The 25,438-nt window shown below is 50.4% G+C and overlaps 2 protein-coding genes across 2 annotated transcripts in view; both read right to left on the bottom strand.

The window, feature by feature from the left end:
- The window catches only part of CAPN1 (calpain 1, (mu/I) large subunit), a 38,568-nt gene extending 18,948 nt beyond the window's left edge, over positions 1-19,620 (bottom strand). The window contains exons 1-9 of the mRNA XM_006901449.1: positions 19,354-19,620; positions 19,137-19,206; positions 18,740-18,858; positions 13,466-13,599; positions 13,189-13,357; positions 12,238-12,321; positions 11,833-11,918; positions 11,310-11,384; positions 11,065-11,225 (exon numbers count right to left, since the gene is read on the bottom strand). Of these exons, the coding sequence (XP_006901511.1) occupies positions 11,065-11,225; positions 11,310-11,384; positions 11,833-11,918; positions 12,238-12,321; positions 13,189-13,357; positions 13,466-13,599; positions 18,740-18,858; positions 19,137-19,206; positions 19,354-19,620 (1,165 nt within the window). The remainder of the gene's footprint in view (positions 1-11,064; positions 11,226-11,309; positions 11,385-11,832; positions 11,919-12,237; positions 12,322-13,188; positions 13,358-13,465; positions 13,600-18,739; positions 18,859-19,136; positions 19,207-19,353) is intronic.
- Positions 19,621-21,699: 2,079 nt separating this feature from the next.
- The window catches only part of SPDYC (speedy/RINGO cell cycle regulator family member C), a 9,924-nt gene continuing 6,185 nt past the window's right edge, over positions 21,700-25,438 (bottom strand). Inside the window, exons 5-8 of the mRNA XM_006901523.1 lie at positions 24,332-24,417; positions 24,061-24,232; positions 23,829-23,979; positions 21,700-21,767 (exon numbers count right to left, since the gene is read on the bottom strand). Of these exons, the coding sequence (XP_006901585.1) occupies positions 21,700-21,767; positions 23,829-23,979; positions 24,061-24,232; positions 24,332-24,417 (477 nt within the window). The remainder of the gene's footprint in view (positions 21,768-23,828; positions 23,980-24,060; positions 24,233-24,331; positions 24,418-25,438) is intronic.

Below are 25,438 nucleotides of genomic sequence, written 5' to 3' on the forward strand. Positions count from 1 at the left end.
TATCTTCTTCATAGCTGACTCAGTGGTCAGGGGAAATTTGATGATGGCAGAGTGGTCAAGCTTGTTTCTCCTGGGGATGCTTTTCCGGGGGTATGTGGGCTGCCGTCAGAGTCTCAGCGTCTTAGGCCGCCGGAACGTGAGTGATGTGCGGATCTTCTTTTTTTTTTGGCTGTGGACGCCCTTCAGGATGCCTTCTTGGCCTTCAATGCCTTTGCTTTGGCTTCAGTTTTGGGAGGGGCAGGGGCTTCCTTCTTCGCTTTTGGCGCCATCTTCGTAGAAAGCTGATTTCTTTTCATTTAACCAAGATCTATTTGACATTGATAATAATGTCTCTAATGATACTACCTCTTCTAAACCTAGTTTGTATTTCTGGTAATTTTCCAGCCTTTTTTTTTTTTGTATAATCTTCAGCAGGATTTTGCTTGCATGTGGTATTAGTGATATTGTTCGATAATTTCTATACTCTGTTGGGTCACCTTTTTTTTTTTAATGGGAATAAATATGGATTTCTTCCAGTCATTTGGACAGGTAGTTGTCCTCCAGATTTCTTGGCCTGGTGAGCACATTCAGGGCAGTATCTGTTTGCTGAAATATGTCAATTGGTATTCCACCAATTCCTGGGGCTTTATATTTTGGCAAGTCCTTAAGGGCAACCAGAACTTACTCCTTCATCACCACTGCCTTTTGATCATATTTTGTTTCTTGAAATGCCTCTGTGTCAACCAATTCTTTTTGGTACAGAGACTCTGTATACTACTTTCATCTTCTTGGAGAAGAGACTGAGGTTGTTTAAGAGTTACAGCTTGCTCAGCTCCACAATCAACACTCTTTGCACCAGCAGTCAGGAAATCAAAAGACTAATTGCACTAGGAAAATCTGCTGTCAGGGACCTCTCCAGAGTGCTGAGAAGCAACACTGTCAGTCTAGAGATTAAAAGTGTGCCTGATTCAGGCCATGACTTTGCAATTACTTGCTACACATCAGAGAGCTGGGCAATGACTAAGGATGAGAAGAATCTATGCCTTTGAATTGTGATGCTAGACAAGAGTCTTGAACATACCACGGACTGACAAGAAAAACAAATATGTCTGTCTTGCAGAAGGTGAAACCAAGTTCGTCCTTGGAGGCTAGGATTTTAAAGTTCCATCTTGCATATTTTGGGCACATGGCCAGAAAGGACTGGTCCTTGGAAAAGGACATCAGACTTGGAAGGTTGGAAGGACAGCACAAGAGAGGAAGATCCCAGATGAGAAGGACTGATTCTGTAACCGGGGGGGAGTAGCTGTTTTCGGAGTCAGTGAGACTCGGTCAGGGCAGGGTGGGCTTCAGAGCTGTTATGCACAGGGTCACTATGAGTTACCTCATAGGTGACTCAATAGCACCTCACAAGAGCAACATCAGAAGGAACCAGTCCTTGGAAGACAGCATCATGCGGGGAAAGGCAGAGAGTCAGAGAAAGAGAGGAGGACCATTCACGACATGGATTGTCCCAGTGACTGCCGCCATGGGCTTGAGCCCATGACAGAGGTCAGGAGGACGGTGTGTTACAGAGCAAGGCTCAGCTCTGTCGATTCGTGGGTCACCATGATGCGTAGTCAACTCGGGAGCACCTAAAAACCACTTCCTCTCTCTATACCTTAGTTTTCCTAGCTGTAAAATGAGAGTAACAGTAGTGTCAGGTTAATCTAAGAGTTAACAGAAGCCACTACGCCTCAAATCTCTGGAGTGCCTGGCATTGTACATACCGTGTGTGTCAACCAGGCTTTCAGGTTCACGAAAACCCCAACTTCTGCTCTGAATGACCTCATCCAGGTGGCATTTTCTGACTACCAGGAACCCTGAGCACGGTCAGACTCTCGCTTAGTCACTGTCTGGCCTTTGCATGCAGATCTGGTAACTGAGAAGACGGCGGCTTTGGGATTTTTACCAATATCAGACCCTATAGGGCGGCGCTGAACTGCGCTTAGAGTTCCCAAGACTATAAATCTCCACTGAAGCAAACTTTCAGTCAGCAGCTGAGTGCTAAACCACGGCACCACCAAGTCTCCTGTCTTAAATGACTGACCAGTAACAGAGATGATAATAGAAATGAAACCACAATACAGAGAGGGTAACGGCGGGAAATGTGTCAGAGACGGTAAAGCTGGCACAGGATAGAGCGGGTTTCAGGGCTACTGTACATGGGGTCGCAATGAGTTGCAAGCGACTCGAAGGCACATAACAACAACAACATATATATATATTATTTTTTTTTTAAATTGCAAATCAGTCCCAAAGGCCTGCAGTTTGAATCCACCAGATGCTCCACTGGAGAAGGAGGGGCAATCTCCTCCTGTGCCAGTCAGATCTGATTTGACAGCACACAGCATGTAATTTAAAAAAAAATTGCAAATCAGTGCATTGCAATCCCAGAGGAGAGCAGTTCAAATCCGCCATATGCTCTGCTGGAGAAGGGGGGACAATCTCCTCCTGTACCAGTCAGATCAGATTCGACAGTACACACACATACACACAAATAATTTTTTTTAAAAATTGCAAATCAGAAAGAAAAGAATTAAAAAAACTGCAAATCAGAAACTTAACCTTCCACCTTAAGAAACTAGAAAAACACATATATCAATAGTGATTCATTTTATCAGACACAATGTATGGAAATGATCAAATGAAATACAATGGGAATGGGGGAAACACTTTTTAAAAATAAAGAAACTAGAAAAACGGGGATCTCATTACCAACAAGGAAGGAGAGCTGGGCCGGAGCGTGTCCTTTGGGTCTAGGATGCTGAGGACAGCCTCTTAGATTCTGGACACAGACAGAGTTGTAACCCCCGGGATGAGAGGGGTGAGAAGGAGCCGCAAAATGGTGCTGGTAGCAGCCCTGAGAGACCAGCAGGAAATGGAGAGATGAACTTCCCGGATCCCGGGGCAAGAAAGGTGGGAATCTGGGCTGAATGGGGTGCTCCAGGAACCTGGCAGAGCTAGGTTTCCATGGAGCTGGAGCCGAGCATCTTCAGGCCAAGGCTTAATCGCCGAGTGGGGTCCTGAGAGCCACTTCTCAGCTGAGCTAAGGCAGCTTTGTAGGGAAACTAGAGTACTGGAGACAAGTAGATGACTCACTGTGAAAAACCCACACGTGATACTGCTGAACGATGGAATGGTCAGAGCGGGACCTTTTTTGTGGGCTGCCTTTCTTGGGGGGATGTATGTGTGTAAATTTTTACCAAAAACACAATGAAATATTGATTTTAACTTAATATTCACAGCAACAAATGCATGTACAACAAAAGACAAAATAGATACCAGGACCTCATAAAAAAACCCAAACAAACAAAAAAACTTTATCAAGAGTAAAATGATAACCTACAGATTGACAGGGGAGGAGGGGTCAGAATAAACAACTCACCATCCAAATATAACCCAATAGGAATAATCTAACTCATAAGGGTCTAGTATCTGAAGCATATTGAGATTATGTAACTAAAAATTCACCTGAGGACATGAAAAGTCACTTAACCAAAAAAGATATTCAAATCTAGCAGACACACGAGCAGATGCCTGCAAATCAAACAAGGAGATGCCATTTCTTTCCCACTAGGGTGGTTAGGGAGCTCTGGTGGCCTGGTGGGTAAGGAGTTGCACTGCCAACCCAAAGGCAGACAGTTCAAATCTACCAGCTACTCCACTGGAGAAAGATCTGCAGTCTCCTCCCCTGTGATTTACAGCCGCTAAAACTTGCTGACAGATTAGCTCTGATTAGTTATGGGTTGAAAGAGAGAGGATAGTAAGATTTAAAAAAAGAAAAGAAAAACAATAAACATTGGATGAGACAGAGTAAAACTGGATTCTTACCCATTGTTGATGAGAACACAAACGTTCCCACAACTGTAGTTGTGGGAAAGGTGGATGATTAAAAAAGAAAGAAATTAGGGGTAGAGATGCCAAATGGTATTGAAGAGTACTGAGTAACTCATTCCGCCCCAAAAAATAAACAAGTTTATCATTTATCTTGGAGGAAGTGCAACCAGGGTGCTCCTTGGAGGCAAGGATGGTGAAGCTTCATCTCGCAGACGTAGGGCATGTTGGTCAGAGGGGCCAGTCTTTGGAAAAAACATCATGCATGGAAAGGCAGAGGGTCAGTGGGAGAGAAGACTCCCACCAGGACGGATTGATGCAGGGCTGCACCAATGGGTCAAGCGTATCAGAGACAGTGAGGCCAGTCAGAGCTGCTGCTCACAGGGTGGGTATAACAATGGGCTCAAGGGAATCCGAGCTGGTGAGGTGAGTGCAAGGATGAGAGCTGCTGCTCACAGAGTGGGAATGAATCACAGTTGACTCGATGGCCCCCAAAGACAACAGCATATAACCTAGGGATCTGAAATCCCATAGAAGTGACACAACCATCATGTACACCCTATGTGCATCACAGCAGAATTCACAACGGCAAAAAAAATGGACACAACCTAAGAGCCCAGGAACAAGGCAAAAATGTGATGCATCCATACAATGGAATGCTATTTAGCAATAATGAAAAATTAATTACTGAAACATCTTCCAATGTGGACAAACCTAGAGAACACAATGTTGAGGGAAAATAAGTTGGTTAAAAATAAATAAATAAACACTGTACCTTCTTATTTTCAGGAAATAGTAGGTAACAGACAGATAAAAGTAATGTTCATTCTGGTTATTGAAAAGGGATATCACTCAGCGAAAGAGGTGAAGACCCTCAACCAGAAGGACTGACGCAATGATGGCTCCAACGGGCTCCAGAGTGTCAGAGACAAGGATAGGACAGAGTAGGATTACAATCTGTTGTTCACAGGGTCACTAACAAGTGACTGCAAAAACCATGGCCTGTATCAGGCGCACCTTAGTCTCCAGAGAGACACTGCTGCTCTTGAGTACTTTAGAGAGGTCCCTAACAGCAGACTTTCCCATCGCAATACATTTTTTTATTTCCTGGCTACTGGTGCCAAGAGTGTTGACCGTGGAGCTGAGCAAACTGAAGCTGTGAACAATCTCAATCTCTTTGCCATCCATCCTGATGCTACCGATTGGTCCAGTGGTGAGAATTTTTGTCTTCTTGACATTGAGCCTCAGTCCATAGTGAAGGCTGCAGTCCTTGACCCTCTGCAGTAAGTGCATTAGGTCCTCCTCAGTTTCAGTGAGCAGGGTTGTGCCATCTTCATAATGCAGATTGTTGATAGATCTTCCACCAATCCTATCGCCACGCTTCTCCTCATAGAGACCAGCCTCTCGGATAATCTGCTCTGCATACAGGTTGAAAAGGTATGGAGATAGGACACATCCCTGGCGTACACCCTTCCCAATTTTGAACCATGCAGTGTTACTCTGCTCTGTTCTGACGACTGCCTCTTGGTCCAAGTATAGGTTTCACATTAGCTCGATTAAATGTTCCGGGATTCCCATTCTTCTCAGAGTCAGCCACAGTTTGTTATGATCCACGAAGTCAAATGCCTTTGCATAATCAATGAAACACAGATAGACATTCTTCTGCTATTCTCTGCTTTCAGCTAAGATCCATCTAACATAAGCTACAATATCTCTAGTACCACAACCCCTTCTAAACCTAGTCTGGACTTCTGGCAGTTCTCTGCTGATGTACTGTTCCAGTCGTTTTTGGATAATCTTCAGTAGAATCTTGCTTGCATGTGAAATCAATGAGATTGTTCTGTAGTTTCCACACTCAGTTGGGTCGCCCTTCTTTGGGATGGGAACAAATATAGACCTCTTCCAGTCAGTTGGCCAAGTGGTCGTTCTCCAGATTTCTTGGCACAACTTGGTGAGCACATCCACGGCAGCATCTGTTAGCTGAAATATGTCAATTGGTATACCATCTATTCCGGGGGCCTTATTTTTTGCTATTTCCTTCAAAGCAGCCTGAACTTCTGCCTTCATCACCATAGGCTCTGGCTCAAATGCTATTTCATTAAATTCTTCTGTATCTGCCAATTCCTTTTGATACAGAACAGTAAATACAATTAAAAATATACTACTTTAAACTTCCTGCAATCCCAAAGGTTTATGGTTCTAATCTACCAGATGCTCCACTGGAGAAGGAGGGGCAATATCCTCCTGTACCAGTTGGAGTCAATTCAACAGTACGCACAAAAAAGAAGATTTGTTTAAAAATTTTAAAAAAGAAAGTTTTTAGTGGTGAAATGTGTAGTAAATATTTAATGGTGAGATGTTGAAGTCTCTCACTGAAGCAACAGGACTGGGGGCACCCAGGCATTGGCTGGATGGGGAACCACAGATTATTTCATGAAAATGACAGACAAGCTGCACGTGGAAATCACCAGCTTTGGTGAGACCAAGCGGAAGAAGGTTTTACAGTGAGGAGAGCACGCTGCCAACCAAAAAGACCCTTGAGCAGGAGAAGCAGAGTGAGATGTCTGAGGATCCTGCAGGGTCTCTGCCTGCATCAAGTGCGACACCCTGGTTGTGATGTGGAGAAAGAGTCACCTGTCAGATGGGCAAAAGCAGTGAGCTGCAGTGTGAACCCACGCACACTGTACCCTGGGTCTCTGTAGGAACCACCAAAGTCTCTGGTTTGCCCTGGGCTATTCTAGGAAATTGTATGATTTATGAAAATAAAACATACCTCATGGCATGAAAAAAAAAGATAAAAGATAATAAAGAGGAACAAGATCAGGCTCCTCTATCTACTCCTATTTCGCAATCTACTCTCCTAGTTAGTATGTTAAACAAGAAACTGTAATAAAAGTTATAAAAAATGGAAAGAGAAGAAACAAATGTTTCATTATTTGCAGGCACTCTAGTGTCAGTGTAGAAAACCACATAGTATCTGCAGAGAAATCAGTACTGTTTAGCAATACTGTTGGATACAAAATAATTTTTGTAAGTCCATAGCATGTTACTGTATCTGCAAAACTTGGAATCTCTGTATAGTGGTAAACCGCCAGAGGAGGAAGCAAGTATTTCCCACTAACAGATAACGGTAGAAAAGCCATGAGACAGCAGCAAGTCACAAGCAGAAAACTTGTCAGACTCAGAAAACCAAAGCCGTCCCGTCACGTCTTGGTTCTCACAGGTTTCACCACATTACTTGAGAGATGCAATTAGAGGTACCATTTATTTATAAGAGCAATAAGATGATAAAGTAGCTAGGATTAAATCTCAAAGAAACATCAAAGGAGATTAAAACACATGGGGAGATGTAGCATAGCCTTAGAGAATAAGACTCAAAATCACAAAGATTTCAGACTCCCACAAAAGGATTTACAGATTCATTGCAATTCCAAATAAAAATCTCAAAATGGATTTTTGGTAGAACTTGGTAAGTTGATGTGAACACCATGAAAACAATGTTCTACATTGCGTTTTGGAGAGAAGTGACTGACTGGGGACTTCAAAGCTTGCTTATGACCCTGGGTATCTCTCTTTAATCACTGGTTTCTCCCAGTCCAGAAGAAGAGTGACGAAAAGACATGACTCACAGACACTGTGAGTATGAAGGACCAGCTCCAGCCTCCACGACCCCGTGATCAGGCTTGGTGGGGTCCAGCTACCACTGTTGACTGATCTAAGGGAAGCACAGTAGAGGGTCCTTGACAGACTATGAGGTGAACACCACCAGGAAGGTCTCATACCTTAGAACAATGAATCATACATGATCAAAAGAGCAGCCTGGAACCAGGATAAAGCTCAGAAGGGGTGGGCTAAAAGGATGGATGGACACGAGAATCACTGGGAGGAGCTGGGAAGAGTGCTGTTACAGTGTGAGAACTCTAAAACAAAATCACTATGAACTGAATGGAATATCAAGTGCTCTGTAAATTTTCATGCAAAAAAGCACAATTGACCATCAACAGATGGATAGAGAAGCTCTGGTATATTCACATAATGGAATACTATGCTGCACTGAAGAACAAGGAACTCATTAAGTATTCTGCAAAATGGATGACCCTGGAGAACATTATGCTAAGTGAAATATCTCATTCACAAAAGGATGAATATTGCATAGGGCCACTGTTGTAAAACGAGACTGACATTGGGGTTGAAGGAAGACAGAAAAGGAGGGGAGGAATGATGTGTATTGCACTGAAACAGATGAGGGAGGGAACTGTTTAAAAGGGATCTATGAATGGGTATTCTTGTCATTATAGAAGTCCAGAGTGAAGGCTGCACGGTGGAGTGGACTTGGGGTGAGGGACTGCATTAATAATGAAAGAGTTTTTCTTTATTTTCAAGAAGAGTGAATTTGGGAGGAGGGAGAATAGTGGAACAATGAGTGGCAGGAAACCCTAAGTCTCTGTAAACTTTTATTAAAATTAATTAAAAAAAATACAATTGAAAAACACAAAAGGTTTTGTTAAAAAATTAAATCAAACACATGTGGGAAACAAAAAGCCAAGAAGAAAGAGAGATTAAAGAAAAGGCGACTAAAATAAATGGGTAAATGTAATAACTTTAAGAACAACTTTGAGGAAAGAATGAACCATCTCTAATCGCAGGAATGCTTTTCAATCAGTGTGCTATGGCAAAAGGAGCTGAGTCGGTTTTGTCTTGACGGGACATAACAACAACAATGGCAGAGGGGTGGACCGGTAACAGAACGAGCCTCAAAAGAAGCTTGTATACGTGGGAAGCACATGTAAGACCCACCCTACCTGCCGTGTAGCCGAGGCTTGTCTGTGCTCATGATGCTGGAAGCAGTGTTTCCACCACCAGTGGGGTCCTTCCCAGTGGACACATTTCGACGGAGCTTCCAAACTAAGACAGACTAGGAAAAAGGCCTGGTGATCTACTTCTGAAAAATCCCCCGAAGAAAATGGTCAACAACAGCAGAGTATTTTCCGATACAGGCCAGGAGGATGAGCCCCTGGGTCAGAAAGGACCACGCACCGCAGCCACAGCGAAGAGCTCAAGTTTATAAGCACGAAGACAATGCGGGACAGGCTCTGCCTCGTTTTCTTGTACGGAAGGTACCACGGGCAGAAACCCAGTCAACAGCAAGTCATGACAAGCACCTATTGGTGACAGAGCTGGTGCTGTGGGCCAGCAAGGGATGCATGGACGTGTCGGCCAATCATGGGGCAGCTCCCCTGCAGAGGAGGTGAAGTTGAATCCCCAGGACAGAGAAGAATGTGTGGAAACAACAGGGACCTGTGTTGAGGACTCTGTGTGTATGTGTGAGGTGTGAGGTGAGAAGACAGTAGGGGTGGCACTGGCACCACAGAAGCTATTGGGGTGATCTTCAGACCAGTCTCACAGTGGGGTGGGGGCAGAAGCCAGACTGGCAGGGGTTAAACCTGGACGGGGAGTGAGAAAGGAAACGGAGTGTGCAGCTACTCTTGAGAAACACTACTCTGAAGGGAGCTGAGAGGTGGGTGATGATATGCAGAGAGCATTTCCTCTTGCAAATCAGGAACCTCTAACATGCACAGGTGCTCAGGGGGGCAACAGCCAGGGGTGCGGTGGAAGGGGCGATTTCCAAGATGAGAGAACACAGAACAGGGCAGAGGTGCGGGTCCCCATGAGAGCCGAACCTGTCCAGCCACTCTCCCAGGCAGGGAGGCCCAGGTGTAGATTCAGAAGTGGGACTCTGAAGGACCCTTGAGGGTATGGTGGTTAAAGAAGTGGACTGCTAAGCAAAAAGTTGGCAGTTCAAAACCCACCAGTTGCCCCTGGGTGAAAGATCGGCAGCCCCAGGGTCACTATGAGTCAGAACCGACCCCTCAGCGGTGGGTTTGGTCTGGGGGTGTGCCAGTGATGAGGTCTGCCTTTTCAAAGAAGCGCAAGGCGTTTCTCCGCTGAGAGCACCAGGCTTCGAGGCTGGAGGAGAGAGTGCTTGAAGTGCTGAGCCCACAGAGTGCTCATTTGAGGTCTGTGGCTGTGAAATGACATGGAAAACACCGCCCAGCATGTGATTTCCTCCAGCCCCGCTCAGCATCCCTGGTGCAGAAGGTGCACCACAGAGGCTGGAGAGCTGGGCCAGGCCAGGACTGTGGTTGTGCAGAAGGTGAGACAGGCAGGGCAAAAGGCGGGCCCGAGAAACGGTGCGTGGGCAGAGACAAGGTCACAATGATGGGTTTCAGCCCAGCTAAGAAGACTAGACAGGTGATGCAAGAGGAAGGGACCAGTGCCAAGCAGCAGATGCAAAAAGATAGGCCACGGATAGAAAAAGAGACTGACTGAGGGCGTGGAGTCGGGGAGCTGGAAGGGTGGATGGTGGAGGGGAAAGGGAGGATGTGTGGATACCATGAGTGGTTGGTTACACGTTCTGGTGTCCTCGAGGTGATGGAAGGATTAAGACAGAGGAAAAGAGGGGAGCTCTGGTGGCCTAGTGGCAAGAAGCTGCAACTACAATCCCAGAGGTGCACGGTTCGAATCCACCAGATGCTCTGCCGGGGAAGGAGGGGCAATCTCCTCCTGTACCAGTCAGATCTGATTTGACGGTACACGCACACAAAAATAAAAAAATAAAAAAAAAAGACAGAGGAAAAGGTTGCTGGGAGGGAGGACGTTCAAGGACTAAGAGGACAGGGAGGTCACCACATCATCACATGGGTCTAGAAGCCCGGGGACAGAGGCAGGACTGGACAAAAAAAAAAAGGACTGGTCAGTGAGCCAGAAGGAAGTCAGGAAATGGGCAGAGGTGACAGCGAGGTGGGTGACAGTGAGGGCAGCGAGGAGGACCAAGGTCTCAGCTCTCATCCCCTCTCTTACTAAGGAGAGCCGGTGGTCCTGTTGTTAAAGCACTCAGCTGCTGACCAACAGGTCAGAGGTTCAAACACACCTGCCAGTTCTGTGGAGGAAAGCTGAGGCTGTCTGCTTCCCTAAACATCGGGGAAAGCTCAGGGGTGGTTCTGCCCTGCAGAGTCCCTGACTGCTGTCAGCTCAAGGGCACAGGGCTTGGGCTGGGGCTTTTGCTCAGGCCCCAGGAGGCTGAGACAAGCTGCTGGCTCTCTCGAATGGACCAGAGCCCTGAATACTTCTGAAAGCAAATCATCCTTTATGTCCCTCTTACAGGAAAAAGCCCCAAGCCCCGAGAGCCGAGAATCGGCCACCAAGCGTCACCTGGGTAGTTGCGGCAGCCCCCGGCCGTGCTGCCCCGCCGCCAGGTACCCTCGTACAGCGTGGTGTTCCACTTGCGGATGGAGCGGCTCTTGAGCGCATCGGGCGTCAGGTTGCAGATCTCCAAGCGGGTGAACTCACGCATGAAGTCCCGGAATGACATCCTGGGGGGGGGCACAGTGAGCCAGGACCCGGCCAGGGCGCTGGCACTGGTGGGGCAGCAGGGCGGCAGGCTGGGGGGCGCTCACCAGAACTCTCCATCCTCCATCTTGATCCGGAGCTGCTCCCGCTCATAAGGGTCCACGTTATTCCACTCTGAGGAGCTGCAGGAAGGAGGGCACTGCTGGGGGCACTGCCAGGGCCTGGAAGCACTGCCTAGTGACTGGGAGCACTGCCTGGTGACTGGGAGCACCGTTAGGGGCTAAGGGAACTACCCAGGAGCTAGGGGTGCTGCCCAGGGGCTAGGGGTCACTGTCAGGGGCTGGGAGACACTGTTGGGGGCTAAAAGCACTACCCAGAAGCTGGGGGTGCTGTCCAGGAGCTGTGGGGCACTACTGGGGCCCAACCCAGCCTGCCTCGGGTCAGAAGGACACCCGCAGATCAAGTCCTGAGGTTCCAATTCCCAGGAGTCTTTATTGGATATGCAGAGTCTGGTAACAGGAGCCCCTTGTCAGGACAGCGCCCACCTTGTCCCCAGAACATGAAGATGGACTTCTGTGATCAATCGTAAGCCCACTGGCCCTGCACCCAGAGCCCAGCGCCCAGCCTCACCCATCGCTCCAGGCCCCCGTCCACTCCACTTCACCCCAAGGGTTCCGCATCCGGATCAGGTTCACCATCTGCCCTTGGTAATTCACCTGGTTCCCAAAGATCCCATCAGTGCCTACCCTGTGCACCCCACGACACCCCCTCCCCATCACCTCGCAGGGCTCACCCGGTGGGCACCCAGCTCCCCATCACAGGGACCCTGCCCTCCAGGAATTACAGTCTGATGAGGGAGGCAGCCCTGGACATGAAGGGCAGGAAACCCAGGTGGGATGGGACACACAGTAAAAGGTGCATGGATGGGATAGAAGAAGACCTGCAGGTCAAGTGGGGGCCAGTTCCTCCCAGAACCCGAGTCAGACACCATGTAGGGGACAAGCTAGGGGATGGGAACCAGTCTCCCACGGGTACCTGCTTGGCCCCGGTCACGGAGTAGGCGTGGCCCTTCACCAGCTTTTTGAAAGTGACCGCCTCCATGTCCAGGACACTGGAGATCTACAGACAGACAGGGTGCTGCAGTTGAGACCACGGTGGGGGCCAGGTTAGTGCCCCAGTCAGGAGACGAGCCCCCAGCACTGCTGACTCTCAGCCCTTCCCCCTCTGCACACACAGAGGTTGGAAGCAGTACGCAGGGACCCTGGTCTGGTCTAGTCCATCACTGCCACAGCCACGCTGCTGCTCATGGGCAGCTGGGGTCTAGCTGGGGACTAGCATGAGACACCCAAAGAGTCACTAACAGCCCTGCAACCATCAGGCCTGTTGGGGATGGACAAGGGATGGGGCAGAGGGCAGGGCTGGATTGAGGATGGGAGGACAGTTGAGGTGGAGTCTGAGGCCCAGGACGGGGAGGTCTGGGCATGAGTTGTGGGAAGTGAAGAGCAGGGGTGGGTGGGGTGGAGTGATGTGGAGAACCAGGCTGGGATGAGGTTGGGAGTAACTTCAGGAGCAGATGGTAATGTGGTCAGGGATGAGGCAGGGAATAAGATAGGGAACGACTAGGAGTTGAGACCGGGGAGGTGATGCAGTCCGAGGCTGGATGGTGGACGGACGTGGAGTGAGATGTCAGGGATGGGGTGGGAGCAGAGCAGAGCAGCACGGTGGGAGAACAAGTCTGGGGAAGAGCTGCCATTGCTGATGTAGAGAAAGGCAGAGGTGGGAACAGGAATGGCACGGGGTGGGGACATGGAATGACCGTGGGGGCTGGTGTGCACCCAGAGAGGATGCAGAGGTGACAGATCGGGGTCTGGAGACAAGTCTGGGGTTGGGTTTGGGCCAGGGTTGGGTTGTGGAGGGGAATCCCTGGGGACAGGCCTGGTATCCATGTGGGTGCGAGGTCAGGGCGCAGGGAGTGGGCACACTCACATCAATGGAGCAGCCCAGCAGAGAGCCTCGCTCCAGCGCCTTGAGGATGATGCTGTAGAGGTCACTGGGTGCCTTCCGTAGCTCGTACCACTCGGTGACCCCACCTGTGAAGTCCTCAAAGCCCTCTGAGGTGCTGCCCCCTGACAGGGCCTCGTAGCTGCCATTCACCCTGTGAGCAGGCCCAGGTGAGCTCTCCAAGCAACATGCAGGTAGCTGGCAGAGGGGCTGGGAGCCCCCACCCCCAGGGTGGGAGAGCTGTCTTGGGGTCCCCACTCACTTGGCATAGGCCTTCTCCAGCAGGGCGCTCCAGAACTCGTTGCCTTGGGCAGAGTGCACGAACACCAACTTTCCATCCTTGGTGGGCAGCAGGTCGTCCACCACCACATCCACCCACTCCCCAAACTGCCACAGCTGTGAGGGGTGGGCACAATGAGTACTTGGCCGGGGACCTTCCACACCTTGATCCTATACAGACCACTGATCCCGTTTTGAGCCTTAGCTCTGCCAGTGGTTTTTTATAGAATATATCATACATAGCATGTTCTCTTTCTTTTTTTAGCATATTCTATTTCTATACCACAGTATATTCTATAAACGCCCCAGAATAGCTACACTTACGCTAAACTAGCTGAGTTCTTATTGTTGTTGTGTGCCATCAAGTCAGGACTGACTCAGCTGACCCAGAGGTGTGGGGTTCAAATCCACCAGTTGTTCTGAGGGAGGATGGGTAATTTCCTCCTGTGTGATTTACTGCCTCTGAAAATCTGCTGGAGGGTCAGCTTTGAGTCAGTGCCACCTTGAAGATACACAGCAACAACAATACCTCCCTCATAAAACGCTTAAACAGGATTAAACAGGTTCGAGGCCACCAGCTGCTCCACTGGAGAAGCTGAAGGACAGACAGCCTCCTCCTGTGTGATTAACTGTGAAAATCCACCAGAGGGTCAGTTATGGGTTAGTTCCAACTGCAGGGTCCACAACAACAACAAACACATAGGAAGTTCTGATGGCCTGGTGGGAAGAATCTGCACTGCAATTCCAAATGCACATGGTTCAAATCTGCCAGCTGCTCCTCTTCTGGGATTAACTGCCTCCGAAAACACACTGGAGGGTCAGCTATGGGCAATTCCAACTCCAAGGTACTCAACAACAAACGCATTCTTATCCGGTTCAATCCTTATAATTCCAGGCACACTTGAGCTAATTTTTTTTTTTATTAGGCCAAGGTTAAGTGCTCAGCTGCTGGTAACCAGAAGGTCAGAGGTTCAAACCCACCACCTGCTCAGCAGGGGAAGGATGTGGCCATCTGCTCCTGTAAAGATTAGAGTCTTGGAAAGCCTATGGGGTGGTTCCACTCCATCCTAGGCTTCTTCTGTCAGAATCTACCCCGAGAAGGGGAGCTCTGGTGGCCTAGTGGCAAGAAACTGCAACTACAATCCCAGAGGTGCACGGTTCGAATCCACCAGATGCTCTGCCGGGGAAGGAGGGGCAATCTCCTCCTGTACCAGTCAGATCTGATTTGACGGTACATGCACACAAAAATAATAAAATCAAATTAAAAAAAATTAAAAAAAAAGAATCTACCCCGAGGCCACAGGAAAGGTTGGCAGCCCATCCCTAAAGACTTGTGCTGCTAATTCCACAGCGGCACCTCTCTGACAGTTTGAATCCACCAGTCAGGCCACTAGAAAGATGGACAACAATGAATGAGTGAAAACCCAACCTCTCTGTAACCCTTCACTGTTGTTAAGTGCCATAGAGTCACTTGCGACTCATAGTGACCGATGTGCAACAGCCCTGAAACCTGCTCTATCCTGTGCCAACTTTACCATCTCCGACACACCTACCCTCATTACCCCAGTCCCTGTATCAATACATCTCATTGACGGCCTCCCTTTTTTTCCTCCATCCCTCCACACACCCAAGCATGAAGTCCCTCTCCGAGGACTAGCCCCTCCTTGCAACATGCCCAAACTATGTCAGATGATGCCTCAGAATCCTTGCCTCCAAGGAGCAGCCTGGTTTCACCCTCTCTAGAACGAACCTGTTTGTTCTCCTGGCAGTCCATGGGATATTCAGTACTCTTCTCCAGCACCACAGCTCAAAGGCATCAATTCTTCTATCATTCCTACTCATTGTCCAGCTCTCTAACACATAGCAAGCAATCGTGAAGACTATGATCTGGATCAGGCACACCAAGGGGCAGTCTCTTCCCATGCTTTTCACAGCCTCTGAAAACTTGCTGCAGGGTTAGCTGAGTCAGTTCCCACCAAAGGGCGATGAGTTTAGTCATGCACCTAACTCTCCTTCCCTCTTCCAGGTCTGGGTGTAGATCCAGGAAGTTAGCTGTAGTGGATTATTCAGTATAACTTTTCTAGTTAATGTGGGCGTAACTGTCACCACAGGACTGAGTACTCAACTAAATCCACTTCCAAAGAATCAGTTCCCACTCCCAGTAACTCCTAGGGAGTTTCTGAAACTGTGAATCCTTCTGAGAAGAGATTGTCCATCTCTCTCCCCAGGACCTGCTGCTGGATTCAAACTACTGATCTTCTTGTTATAATCTAATACATTAGGTACTCTTACGACTCTTATGTTGTTGTTAGGTGCCACTGATGTAAATATGACTCACAGCAACTCTATGAACAACAAATCTGAACCCTGTCCTGTCCAGTGCCATTCTCATACTCTCTGACACACTTCTGCCCATTGCTGCAGTCACTGTGCCAATTCGTATCATTGAAGGTCTTCCTCTCTTTTGTTGATCCTTCACTTTTCCCAAGCACAATATCCCTTTCCAGGGAACAGACACTCCTAACAAGTCCAAGTTGACAGAAGAAATAATGATACTTTTGAGTTATGATGCTGGAGGAGTCTTGAATATCCTATGCACTGCCAAAAGAACAAACATGTTTGGAGAGGGGGAGGAACAGCAAAAGAGAGGAAGACTCTCAACCAGATGGACTGACATAGTGACTGCAGCAATGGGCTCAGGTGTGTCAGAGATTGGCCCAGGATAGGAAAGGAATCATATCGATGAGTTAGAGGGTCTCTCTTGGTCTTACTGGACTGGACAGCACCTAATAATAAAAGCAACATGCATGCCCAATGTATGTGAAATGAAGCTTTGTCATCTTTGCCTCTAAGGCAAAGATTATTAGCAAAGATTGGCTTGCTAATAATAGAAATAAGGTAAAATGCACCTTTTGGATGGGAACATGCAAATAAATTGTGTAGAAGGCCAATAAGGGGATAGTTTTGCCATCGCCCCAAAATTGAACAGGCTCAGAGTTAGAAAACAGGAATCTCACAACCACTAATGAAGAAGAGGCATCTTTTTGACCACAGATTCCTAAGTAAGACCATTAAGACACAATAATGATGCACACCCATGTTTATCGCAGCTTTGTTCACAACAGCAAGGAGTTGGAAACAACCTAAGTGCCCATCAACAAACGAGTGGCTAGAAAAGCTGTGGTATATTCACACAATGGAATACTATGCTGCATTGAAAAACAAGGAACTCATGCAATATTATTAAAAATGAGTGACCCTGGAGGGCATTACGCTGAGTTCACTTAGTCACACAGAGACAAATACTGCATAGTGCCAGTGTTGCAGAACGATACTGACATCGGGGTTGGGGTAAGACTGAGAAAAACCAGATAAATAATGTATATTGCATTGAAACAGATGAGGGAGAGAACAATTTAAAAGCAATGAAGGAGAGAACAGTTTAAAAGTGATATACGATAGGGTATTATGGTTATCACAAGAGTCCAGAATGAAGGTTGCACAGTGGAGTGCACTTGGCGGGGGAGGGGGGGGGATTGTATGCCAATGAAGGAATTTTTCTTTTACTTTTCAAAGAGAAGCCTGTACTGGAGGGGAGGGGTGGGCAGGGAGAAAAGCGCAACAACGAATGAAATGGAAAGTCAAAATCTCTGTAAATGTTAATTTAAATTAATAAAAATGAAAAAAAAAAAAGATACAACAATAGCAGAGAACCGGGGCCTGATGTGAGAGGGAGCTGACCTGTGTCTGCTGGCCCCCTCAGTCTTGGGGCCGAACTTCCTGGTGGTGTGGGGGTGGCACATAAGTGAAAGGACATAGAGAACTTTGCAACAATTGCCTGAGTGAGGGGAAGATCCCAAAGGCAGGGAAACAGAGAAGAGACTGAGAAGAGTCTGTCCTGATTGAAGAGGTGGATCTTGGGTGTTTCCAACCTGAACTGTGACTTGTTACTTTGCTAATGAGCTCCCATAATTGTGAGCTATTGTCTGTGAGATCTGGGATCACCGCAATGAACTAGTGAACTAAGTAGTAGAGGACAGTCCCTGGAGGGGCGGTAAGGGAGGCGTGGGGAGGAGCAACATCTGACCTCACAGGGCTCTGCTCTGCTGCAGGGGTTCTTGAAGGCGATTTTCCCTCTTGTGAGGTTAGTGGAGGTCAGCCCCTACAGCTCCCATGCCCGCTGGACTGTTTTTAGAGAGGAGAGGGCAGGAGATATGTGTAAACTAGAAGAGAAAGGAGAAAGAGGTATCCAGACAGAGCCTTGAAACACAAGATGGGCGTGGCTGGTTCCTCCGCAATCACGGGCTTCACTGCAGAGAAGCCAAGAGAAGCAGGTCGCCCAGAAGGAGGAGGGTTTGAAAAGTCCCAGCCCAAGGCGCCTGGGACTAGAAACTGGCCACTTGCTATTGGAGGAGCCTGGAGTGAGACACTGACAGGGGGCGTGGCCAGGGCGGGGCAGGTAGTTGCACAGGCTAATTGGAGGCCTGGAAACAGCGGATTGGAGGAGAGAGGGAAGGAGGCAGGGGCAAGGGCCCGAGGCCACGCCCCTGCGGACTAGCGCGGGGGCAGGTGCGGCAATCAGCCAGCCAGCGGCATCCACACTGTGGGTCCCCGCAGGGCCTCCCCCTCCAAAGTGGGTGGGGTGAGAGATCTGGCGGTAGAACCAGGAGGGGACACCCAGCTCGGGGCTGGGCTGGAGCCACCAGGGCCAGAGCTGGGGTGTGTCTCTAAACATCAGCTCACAGAGACTTAATTAAAGTGACTAGAAAAATGGGCTTTGTGCACATAGTCAGGAAAAACTGGCTTGAAGGGACTTATCTGTGTCTTTTTCTGCAGGGTTCTGTCAGCGGCTGCAGTTTGCCAAGACACAAGGAAGAGGCAGTGGGAGGGGAGTGAAGTGCAGGTGGAGTGAGGTTGCAGGTGGTGGGGGCAGCGGCACAGGTCCGACTCCCCAGAGGAACAGTCCTTACTTTTTTCAGAAGGAGAAACAGAAGCCAGGGAAGAAGTCCCTCCTGATTATAACACAGAGCTCTTTCCAATCTAGCCAGCACATCAGACCGCCACCTGAAATACCTGTCCAACCCTTTCACACATGAGAGACCCGAGATGCCATCTGCAGGTCAAATACCTTCCAGAGGGAGGGCTGCCGTCCCCCCAGGGATGGGCGTGGACCTTGGCCACCTTGGCTTTGCACTACCTGACTCACCCCTCTGCCCTCCTAGGCAATCACCCCCATCCAGGTGTGCGGGGTGCCCACCTGGAAGTGGAAGATGCCGGCATAGCCATCCTGGAAGCTCTGGCCGTGAGGGACCACTCGATGCAGGAGTGTGTCGTTGAGGGTCAGAGAGGCAATAGCAGCCAGCAACCAGCAGTCGCCTGGGGTGGGAGGAAGCCATGTTAGAGGTGCTCTGCTAATCTGTCCCAGAGGGGCATGTGGGTACCCAGGTGGGGGAGAAGCCAGACTGTATCGCTGGGGTCGTCCCAGAGCCTGTGAGTTTATGGAAAAGACTCAAGAATCTAGGCAAACTAGCCCAGAGTGGGTAAACAGAGCCTGCCTGGACTTGCAGGAGGGAAGGGCTGGGCAGAGCTGATGTGGAGAAGGAAGGGAACAGGAAACTAGTATGGAAAACCCGCCTGGAGTCCCCGGGGCCTACCCAGTGCTCCCTGGCAGATGTCTGTGCGTGTGGCCCCATCCACGATGAACTGGGGGTTTGAGAGCATCTCCTGCAACAGAACCAAAGGCCTGTCCCTGAGAAGGTCCCTCCTGGAAACACACCCAGCCATCCCAGACCTGCTCCCCAGCATGGACCTGCAGTTCTTTCCCACATCACCCAAGATCTGGGGTCCACCACCCAGAACATCCTCTCTCACCGTGGGACGTTTCCACTTGATGCCATAGGTCTTGGAGGAGTTGGGGCCCAGCTCCTTGAAGCCCAGGCTCTGGGTCACTGGGGGGAAGGCCTCGTCTCTGAAGAGGACCCCACTCTGCAGACAACGGGCCCGTAGCTGCTCGTAATCCTGACCCAGGTACTTGATGGCATTCTCATGGCGGCCCAGGCCCAGTTCCTTGGCCCGCTGCTTCTGCACTTGGGCTGACACCCCAGTGCAGTACACAGGGGTGATGAACTCCTCAGCCATCCTGGGGGATTCACAGATGCTCAGAGCTCCTGCCTGCCTGACCCTATCTACCTGCCCCTGCCCACTCCTCCTCCTCAAACCTGGGGTTCCCTAGAATCACGCCCCTGACACACACAGAGCTCAAGACCACCTCTCTCTGCTTCTGGAAACCCTGAGAGAAGCTGCCAGACCCCAGGTGCGCAGACCACCACTTGCCCCTCCCAGACTCCCATTGTCTGGACGTGCATACAGCCCAGTGGTCAGAGGCCAGCCAGACGTCGCAGGGCGCAGCTGTGATAACACAGGGAATCCCGAGAAAAGCCCCTGGAATGGACCCCTACCTTCTGGGGCAGCCAGACCCCACCTCAGAAGTGGGCTCTATTCCCCGGGGTGCGGGCTGGAACCGCAGGGACTGACCCCTTCCACAGAACGCTGAGCCTCTGTCTTCCCTGCCAGCCCTCCCCCAGCTCAGCCCTTGGGGACAGTGGAGTAGCTGAGGACCCCGCCAGGCAACACCCTCCCTGAGCCCCCTCCCTAGGGGAGCCCCAGCAGGGCCAAGAAGGGCAGCCCCCAGCCGCGGACCGGAATCACCCCGGAGCGCGCAGTCCTTACCTGGGGAAGGGTGTTGGGGGGCCGCTGCTGTCCTGGCCGCTGGCTTCCCGGTGGCAGCACAGGGCAGGGCCAAACCAGGAAGAGCGCTCCTCCCCGCCCTCCCGCGCCCCTCCGCCCTCCTCCTCCTCCTCCTCCTCGCGGGGCGCCCGCCGCTTCCTCTCCACGCGCCCTTATCTGCCCGGCCCAGTCCCGCACTATCTTTTATTCAGCTCCCGCCGCCCTCCCAGGCCCAGGGCCAACTCCGCGAGAGGACAAATTAGTAAGAGCCAGGGCTGTCCCTGGGGAGGGGCTGGACCGAAGGGCAGGCGGGGGAAGGGCGCAGTATTTTTAACCGGGGGCCCTGGAGGACCAGGGCTCGAGTTGCAGGCGGCCTGCCCCGGTCGTGCCCGCTGGCCCCGCACCCGCAGCTGTCCCGGTCCCCGCCCGCCACCCCAGCGCGAGGCCGAGATTCCCGGAGCCGTGGCAGCTGCTAGGGGACCCCGCCAGGCACCCCACGCGGCCATCAGTCGTGCCGCCTCCCCGCCCCCGTGTTAGCGGCACCGGGCGGGGCGCGGGGAGGTGGCCTCTGCTCTGGGCCTGACCTTGGGTAAGTCCCTGCCCTCTCGGCTGTTGGCCCCCCAGTTTGCGCAGCGAGCAGCTGTGGGAGCCTGCCTTTCTCTACTCTTTTGGGGGCGCTGGAGCTGGAAGACTGTCAAGTGTGCATCCCTGCGCCCCACCCCCCACCCCCCTCTGCCACCCAGTGGGGAACGCCCTTGCGCAGCCTTCCCTGGGGGGGGGCGCAGCTCTAAGGAGTGGGGCTACTGCAGAACTCTGCAACTCGGGGGGTCTCTGGCCCTCATAAGGCTCTGTATACACTCAGCATGTTTACTGGAGAAATGGCCCCTAGATTTCCTAAGCTTGTAGCACCTGAGACTCTCAAAAACTTATGAAACCTCTCTCTTCCCATTTCCTGAGTTTTGACTCCTTGGGGCAGTATCACCTGGTGAGTCAGGGCCAGAACCAGGTGGCTGCTTCCAGCCCTAGCTCAGCCCTGCGCTGAGTTTTCTCCCGCAGAGCCCAGCCCAGGACCAATGGCTAAAACCCGACCTGCCACTGCTGGGGAGGTGCTCTCCAGGTGGGCTTGCAGAATTAGGGAAACTGAGTTAACCCCCAGCAAGCAGATGTTGGAAAGTGTTCTGAGCACAAAGAACTGTGGGGCAAAGATGCAGATGTGGGGCACACACACTCACACACCTGTCAGGGAGACTGCACGTTGCTGGACCAGAGACAAGGAAAAGGAGGCCCTGATGTAGGAGAGCGGTCTTGCCCTACACCCAGCTGTCCACTGTCACAAACCTGCTGTCCATCAAGAGATGAATGGATAGGCAAAAAGCACACATTGTTATATTGTCCAACCCTTAAAAAGAATATACTGCTGGATATATGGATAAACCTTGAAAATACTGTGCTCAAGATCAGCAAAACAGAGGACCCTCAGTGAGTTGGGTTTCACAACCGGCTCGCGCACAGCGCAGTGGTGAGGGTGAGGGTGATGCCGGGCTTGGCACTGCTTTCTCCTGCTGGACGTTGTGTTCCGTGAGTTACCAGACTCAACCGCACCAAACAGGAACAAATGAAAGAAGCTGAACGCGCAAGTCCACATATTGTAGGATTCCCTTTACCAGGCATGTTTCATGCGCCACTGAGTTGACTACAACTTGTAGCGACCGTGTGAAAAACAGATCTGAGCCCTGCCCAATCCTGTGTCTTCCTGACCACCTCTGGCAAGCCCCTGAAAAGTCACGATGGCGATCCAACAGGAGTAAAACAGACAAATCCATAGGGCTGCTGCTGGGGGCACAGGAAGGAGGGGCAGGGGTTTTATTTGGGGGCTGATGACAATGTTTTGGAAGTGGAGGTGGTGGAAGCACACCTTTAAATATACTCACCACTACACTGTCTTTAAATGGCTTGTTGTACACCATGGTAGAGACAAGGGTGGTGAAACTTTGTCCCCTGTGCTTTGGGCATGTTGTCAAGAGAGACCCACGGTTGGAAAAAGACGTCATGTGGGGCAAGTTGAGCAGAAGAAAACACTGTAGAAGGGACTGACAGACACAGTGATGGAAGTAGGAGCTCAAGTATACGATAGTGTAGGGATGGCACAGCAGACAGGGCAGGGCTTCGATCTCTTGGAGAAGGTCACTGTGGGTCGCAGTGAACCGTGTGGTACCTAACAAGAGCATGTGAATTTCACCTCAACATAAATATAATTTCATGATTGGTTAGACATCTAGACTCACTGGAAGCATGTAGATTATCACTGTCATTTCTTTCAGGGAGAGGAACCAGGCAGCTGAGGAGTCAGGAGCAAGAGGTGGGATTTTTGTTCAAAGTGCATATGTGAATATATTACCCATTTGAAAAGGAAGTTAAAATATATTTTAGTCCATGCCTTGACTCCTAATGTCCTCAGTCCTCTGATTTCCTCATCCACATGCCCCGTTAAGCAGGAAGTAATCCCAGCCAGACCCCATCAGACTTGGAGATTCCTCCATCTCCTCTTCCAGGTGCTCCCCAGATATGCCTTCCTCCTGCCTGTGGACTAGGCCCCAGTTCCCTCCTCCAGACACATCCACTTTCCCCTCTGGATGTTTTATGCCAGAGGCCATGCTAGACCCCTTTGGGTATTAGTTCCTTGGACTCTAACAACACTCCTTTCAGAATGCCCATTTTACAGGTGAAGAAGTTCAGGTAACAAGCTGAGTTTATATCTGGCTCCAGAAAGCACATGCTCATCACTAAACTGTCTCAAGAACTTCCTCTGCTCTCCATGGACAAAGTAGGTATTGCTCAAGGACCAGTTGAAGTAACACTTCCTCCGAGAAGTCTTTCCTGCTCCCAATAGACACAAAATTCACTCTTTTGGGAGGAGAGTAATTATAATACATGATATTTTATTGTAACCTAGGAAAGAGACCAACTTTTACTGCTGTAGGTATGTCTAGGCTGACTCTTCTATTTGAGTTTTGCTTTCCTTTTCCTTAAATAGGCTTGAGGCCCCACTCTTTCCTAAGGGCCATGTTCATGCAGTTAATAGCATCCAAGATGTATAGTTCTCATCATCCACAGGGAGGAATGTCTCAGAGAGGAGACTAACGGGGTGACCACGATGGGAAGGACACAGGACTGACCTGGTGACTCCCATTTCCATCAGCCCCCTCATGCCCCAAGTTCTGGATCAAGGAGCCAGGCCAAGGCTAGAGCATAGCTGGAGTCCTGTAGATACAGTGCGAGGGGACCGGAGTTGGAACAAGTTGCAGGCCGAGAGAACAGGGCTCAGGCAGCACTACCAGCCTGATGCCAATAAGACAGCAGACTAAGTGGCCACAGTCACTAGAGCAGTAGGCAAGCTGGTGGCCACTCTTCGCCCTGCCTGGTGGTATAGGGCCCAGGGCACCGTGGAGGCCTGTGCATGGTGTAGGTGCCTGGGTCCACGTGCCGCTGGGGAGGATGGACCATGAAGAATCTCCCACTCCAGGGCCCCTCAGTCACTGGGAGATGGGGGTGATGCCACTTGGGTTTCAGAGAGTGCCACTGAGATGAAACAGACGAGGGCAGCTGCTGGTGGTGCCTACGGCGTACACTACAGAGGGAGCAGTAGGGGGGTGAGAGCCCAGGGCCCCGAGGCAAGGGGACTGGGGCCTCTGGGCATCTCCTCTGAGCAGCTCCATGGTGGGGATGCCGCGCTCGGGTCCAGGCCCAGTGAGTGGGCTCCTTCGCCATGACCTGATGGAAAGGAGTGAGTGGTCAGGGGGTGGCAGGCCCATCTCACCCCCACCCCAGCCCTTACCTCCTTACCGGCCTTACCTCCTCGCAGCACTCACGGCTGACAGCGGCGCGGAAGCCCATGCGGGCCCACAGCCTCTCCCTCTGGTGCAGGAAGTCTACCACCCAATAGCGCCAGTCTTTGCCAAGTGCCCACGGGAAAATCTCACACTTGGGGTTCTCTAGGTCTTCCTCCATGTCATTTGCAAGGTACCTGATGAGGGAGCAAGGGTCAGAGGGCACAGGCCATAGTGCCTGTCCTGTCCCATCCTCAAATACCCCCCCAGGCCTCTCCACCCCCACCCCTGCTCACAATGCCAGGAAGAAGCTTCTGGGGGTGTAGTCGCAGAGAGGTAGACGGGCACGCCGGAAGTAAACCAACACCATGGCCAGGAGGTACTGTGGAGACAGAATTGTGGTGAGAAGGGGGTGACTTGGGGCCAGGCAATCAGCATGTCAGACAGCAATCATGAAATCAAAAGACATAATGCTTGGGGCATAGCTGCTAGAAAGGACTTTTCAAGAACTAGGATGTCACTTTGAGGCTTAAGGAGGGCCTGTCCCAAGCCATGGTTTTTTCAGTCACCTCATACATTCAGAGGAAACCCTGGTGATTTGGTAAGGATTTGCACTGCCAGCCCAAAGGCATGTGGTTCAAACCCACCAGCTGCTCCATGGGATAAAGATGGGCGGTCTCTTCCTGTCTTGTCTGTGAAAACCCTCTAGAGAGTCAGCTAGGAGTTGGTACCAACTCCATAACCACATGTGCTCACAGTTGGAACAATTTATTAAAAAATGTTGATGCCTTTGGATAACAGTGTTTTAAAAATACTGAATGTACCAGGGGCTGGCAGAAAAATGAGGAACTGTGTCCTGGAAGAACAGCCAGAGTGCTCCTGAGAAATAAGGGTGGCAGGGCCTTGCCTCACAGACTTCAGGCATGTGATCAGGAGGGACCAGTTCCTGAAGAAAAACCTCATGAGGAAGGCTCTCCACAAGACGAGGGGTGACACAGTGGCCGCAGCACCAAGCTCAGCCATAGCAGTGACTAAGACAGTGCAGCAGCACCAGGTGGGATGCTGGTCTGTCCTGTTGTACCTCTGGGTCAGACCATCTCAATATTAGTGAGGAACCAGGCCTTTGCACTCAAGGATATTTGTGAGCCAAACAAAAGGTTGCTCCCCCTGCCAGAGTGACACAAAAAGCCAAGCTCAGACTCAGCAAGAAAACTATTGGACATGGTTGACCAATTCAGCAAAGTAGCAGGATACAAGATCAACATACAAAAATCAGTTGGATTTCTCTACTGTGACAAAGAGAATGCAGAGCTGGAGCTAAGAAAAACAATACCCTTCACAATAGCTAATCGCAAGATTAAATACTTGGGAGTAAATATAACCAGAAGCACAAAGGACCTATT

This window comes from Elephantulus edwardii, unplaced genomic scaffold, assembly GCF_000299155.1.
Source record: "Elephantulus edwardii isolate Elephantulus edwardi_28Jun2011 unplaced genomic scaffold, EleEdw1.0 scaffold00328, whole genome shotgun sequence".
NCBI lineage: Eukaryota > Metazoa > Chordata > Mammalia > Macroscelidea > Macroscelididae > Elephantulus > Elephantulus edwardii.